This window comes from Lygodium microphyllum, chromosome 5 (genome assembly GCF_053477565.2).
Source record: "Lygodium microphyllum isolate KBCC chromosome 5, Lygodium_microphyllum_v1.1.10, whole genome shotgun sequence".
NCBI classification, from domain to species: Eukaryota; Viridiplantae; Streptophyta; class Polypodiopsida; order Schizaeales; family Lygodiaceae; genus Lygodium; species Lygodium microphyllum.
Window position 1 is genome coordinate 141,409,244 of NC_141139.1, and position 3,583 is coordinate 141,412,826.

The window sequence follows — 3,583 nt, forward strand, 5'->3', positions numbered from 1 at the left end:
AGAAACAATCTTATGCTATTTGTGAATCAACACTTAAGGTATGCCTTTAGTCTCCTTTTGACTTTCTTTTGGAATGTTTAATTTTGTTTGACTTCGTGCTTGAATGTTCAATGTACATACACTACAAGCAATCTATAGAAAGTATCATTGTCCATAGCTCGAAAGTGTTGTTGATTGTGGGAGTTACAAATTGAACGTTGTTTATTTCAATGAAACAGAGTAAATCATTGGTCTATTTTAGCTCAAGAGAGGACTCTTTCCCATCACCAAGGGGATCCTTCCCATCACTTAGATGGTTGGATGTGAGGATTCAAGATTGTGTGTGGATCAAGTTCTCCCATAAATATTTTGCAAGAGGAGGGGGAGAGAGGTGGTGTATGTTCAGAAGGACAAGCCAAATATTGTGTGTTTGAGAGAGAGAGAGAGAGAGAGAGAGAGAGAGAGAGAGAGTGTGTGTGTGTGTCTATCGAAGGTACTCTTCCCAAACAACGGAAGACTCCAATGTACAAGGGGAGAAAGAACCCCTAAGTAGGGGGCAAGAAGTGGCCACTATTGGAATGCAAGTCATATTGAATCTTGGCAACAGTGATGGCCAGCGGGATGACAAGCCCCGCGCAGGCAGTCGCAGTGGTGCGCTTGAAGGCCTTCCTGCGAGGCTTTGATCCGCCGCCGCCGCTGCTGCTCCCCGCCTGCATATCATACATCAAGTACTGAGGACTCGTGGACGTGGCCGCATCGTCAACCTGCAGTATCGGCTGCTGCTCTTCCTTCCTTCTCTCGCTTCGACGAGACCTTGTAGATCGAAGCCGAGTTATACCTCCATAGCTGCCTTCTTCTTCATCTTCTCCATCATAATATGATCCGCCTTCTCCTTTTTTGTCTCCCTGGGCAGGCCTCCTTTCAATGTCGTCCACTTCGCATATCTCATAATCCCTCGCCTCCACCCACTCCATCTGCACGCAGCAGCTCCCTACGTGATCATCTGCTTGTCCCCCTCCCTGCTGCACCTCCACCTTCATCGCTCCCTGCTGATCTTCATCATGATCCTCTTCTATCGATCCCAGCGATGCCGGACCTCCTCCTCCCCCTGCTTCCCTGCGTTTCATAATATCCTCATCTGCAATCGGATTGTCCCGCACGCTCCATTGATCCCCGTTCGAGCTCGTCGTCTCTGCATCTGTGCAGTCACCTGCAATCAGCCCTAGCTGATGATGATGATGATTATCACCGCCATTCAAGCTGTACGCCTGGTCTTCTTGGTCCTGCGTCGACGCATCAGCGTTCGCTGAAAGCACCATTGGGCACGCGATATGACTGTCTTCATTAATCTGCACGAACATACTCCGCTTTTTGGATTTACGAAATGAACACCATTGATGGTTGATTTCTTTTCTGCAACAGTGAGAATAAAGGGGGCTCGTCAGTACCTTGAGAGCACCTTGATTGTAGACAGTGGTGAGCTGAGGGAGGACCTCGGCCTCGCTTACAATGGGAGAGTTATGGTCAGAAGGAGCTCCTGCATCCATGGCAGCATAGAGCTGCTCCTCTTGCGCCTCATCAGGGTCATCGACATCAGCTGTTTGGAAGGACCTCCTCATTCGATCATCAAGTTGAGAGGGTTCTGGGATGGTACATGCTTCTTCCGCCCTATGGACAGCATCAACAGCGTTGTCCTGCTCTCGGATTTCGAGCAGCCTGTCGCAGATGGCTTGGAAGTCCTCCATGGCGGCATTGACGTGCTTCTGTGTGGAGGACTGGCTGGTCTCATGAGAGACGAGGTGCCGCTGAAAATCGGCTATGGTAAGCTCTTGATCATGGCTGTCATGAGCATCTGCAGGCTTCATGAAATTCTTGTCCAGGACAGCTGCGGACGCAGGTCGATGATCTCTGCAGCTGCGGTCTCCGCTGGTTCTCTCGCAGGAGGCGAGGAGGTCTTCGTTGGAGTTCAAGACGGCGACGTCCCTGAGGGTGGAGGGGGTGGATTTAGGGAGAGAATTAGAGTGATCGGAAGCAGGTTTAATGGAGGAGATGGGGAGAGGGGGGACGCGGTGGGACTGTCGACCGTCGTGGATATGGTGGACGACCTTGCGGCAGGGTCCCGGCTTGTCTTTGCGGTCGTAGAAGAAGGCGCAGAAGTAGTCAGGCTCAGCGTCGCCCTCAGCTTCGAGACGGTCAGAGAGGGACACGTGGCGCGGCGAGGAGAGGTCTACGACGAACGGGTCCTCGTCGGCGGGGGCGAGGGTCTGCTGGGCCTGGAAGGGGAGGGGCTCCGGGTTGCCGGCGGGCGCGGATTTCTGGGCCGCGCTGAGCTGTTCTGTGGGCGGGGCTGGGATCCGGCGCTTGATCTCGTCCTCGTAGGCCAACGCGGCGCACGTGCGGAGCGCCTGGATGACAGCCTTGCGCACGAGCGGCATGCGGTCGTGGCGGTGGCGGGCGAGGGCGTCGGCGCAGGGGCGGAGGCTGGCGGCAAGCGTGGGCGGGTCGGCGGAGCGGAGGAGGGCCTCGAGCAGAGACACGGCAGAGCGGCGGAGCTGCCATGAGGACGATGAGGGGAGGATCTCACGTGCGAGGAGGTGGAGCAGGGGCTGGTCGTAGAGAGAGAGGGTGCTGGCGCTGACGGCGGCAAGGGCCCGCAGCAGGCTCATGTGTGCCACCGTCTGAGTGCACTTGGTGGCAAGGGCCATGGCGGCGCGCAGGCAGAGCCGCGACACCACCGCCGCCGGCGCGAACTTCCAGTGCTGGGATTCCACGAGCGCGCGCAGGCAGGCGGCGGCGCCCGTCGACAGGGGCTCCACCTTGTCGGACAGCAGGTCCGTGAGGGGCAGGCACAGCCTTCGGAGCGCTTCCTCCGCCGACGCCGCTGGCCCGCCGCCGCAGTGCCTCGCGATGGCCGCCACCGCCCCCGCGCAGGCAGCCTGCAGCCCCGGTGCCGCCGCGCTCGCCAGCAGCGTCTGCGACAGGATCTGCAAGAGGCGCGGCAGGTGCGGCAGGAGGCGAGTGCCGTGCGCGCGGGCGAGGTCCACGGCTAGCGCCGGCGCGTGGCGACGGCCCTCCGGCGAATCCCCGACCTGCTGCAGGAAGCGAGACAGCATGGAGCCGTCCAGGTGCTCCTCCACCACCGACCGTAAAGATATGAGGGCCGCCCGCCTGTTCTCGGCGTCCTTGCCCAGCCTGGCCAGGTCCTGCTTCACGAGGGGGCTCGGGTAGCGCCGCCCCTCCCCGCAGGGCCGCCCGCCTGTTCTCGGCGTCCTTGCCCAGCCTGGCCAGGTCCTGCTTCACGAGGGGGCTCGGGTAGCGCCGCCCCTCCCCGCTGCTTAACGGCGCCGCCTCCACCGTCATCGCCGCTTCTCTCCCTCTTCAGTCTCTGCCTCCCTCTTCTTCCGCCGTTCCGATCATCACATTTTCTGCAGCTCCTCATCCATGCACAAGAAGGTTAGCATTTGCTTCTGCCTCTCTGAGAGAGAGAAGGGGGGAACAAGACAGTTGGTTGGCTCAACGGCTCGCGTTTCAAGTGAAACCTTTAAGCCTCCCTTGAACTCATTCGAAGGCCACGCACAAGTCCTGAACTTTTGAGCTTGTGCAA

At 58.3% G+C, this 3,583-nt stretch overlaps 1 protein-coding gene across 1 annotated transcript; it reads right to left on the bottom strand.

Moving 5' to 3' along the window:
- Positions 1–202: 202 nt before the first annotated feature.
- LOC148036466 (uncharacterized) lies at positions 203–3,217 on the bottom strand. Its single transcript, XM_087678452.1, has 2 exons — positions 1,428–3,217; positions 203–1,328 (listed from the first exon to the last, which is right to left on the bottom strand). Exons 1-2 carry the CDS (start codon positions 3,090–3,092, stop codon positions 525–527), a joined length of 2,469 nt encoding a protein of 822 aa, XP_087534578.1. The 5' UTR covers positions 3,093–3,217; the 3' UTR covers positions 203–524.
- Positions 3,218–3,583: the final 366 nt, after the last annotated feature.

What these genes read in the sequence shown, in the direction of transcription:
- LOC148036466 (XM_087678452.1), bottom strand. Translation starts at nt 3,092, where the DNA reads ATGCTGTCTCGCTTCCTGCAGCAGGTCGGGGATTCGCCGGAGGGCCGT. An exon ending in ACAATCAAGGTGCTCTCAAG is followed by an intron (nt 1,329 to 1,427) that starts GTACTGACGAGC and finishes ATGTTCGTGCAG; the next exon opens with ATTAATGAAGACAGTCATAT.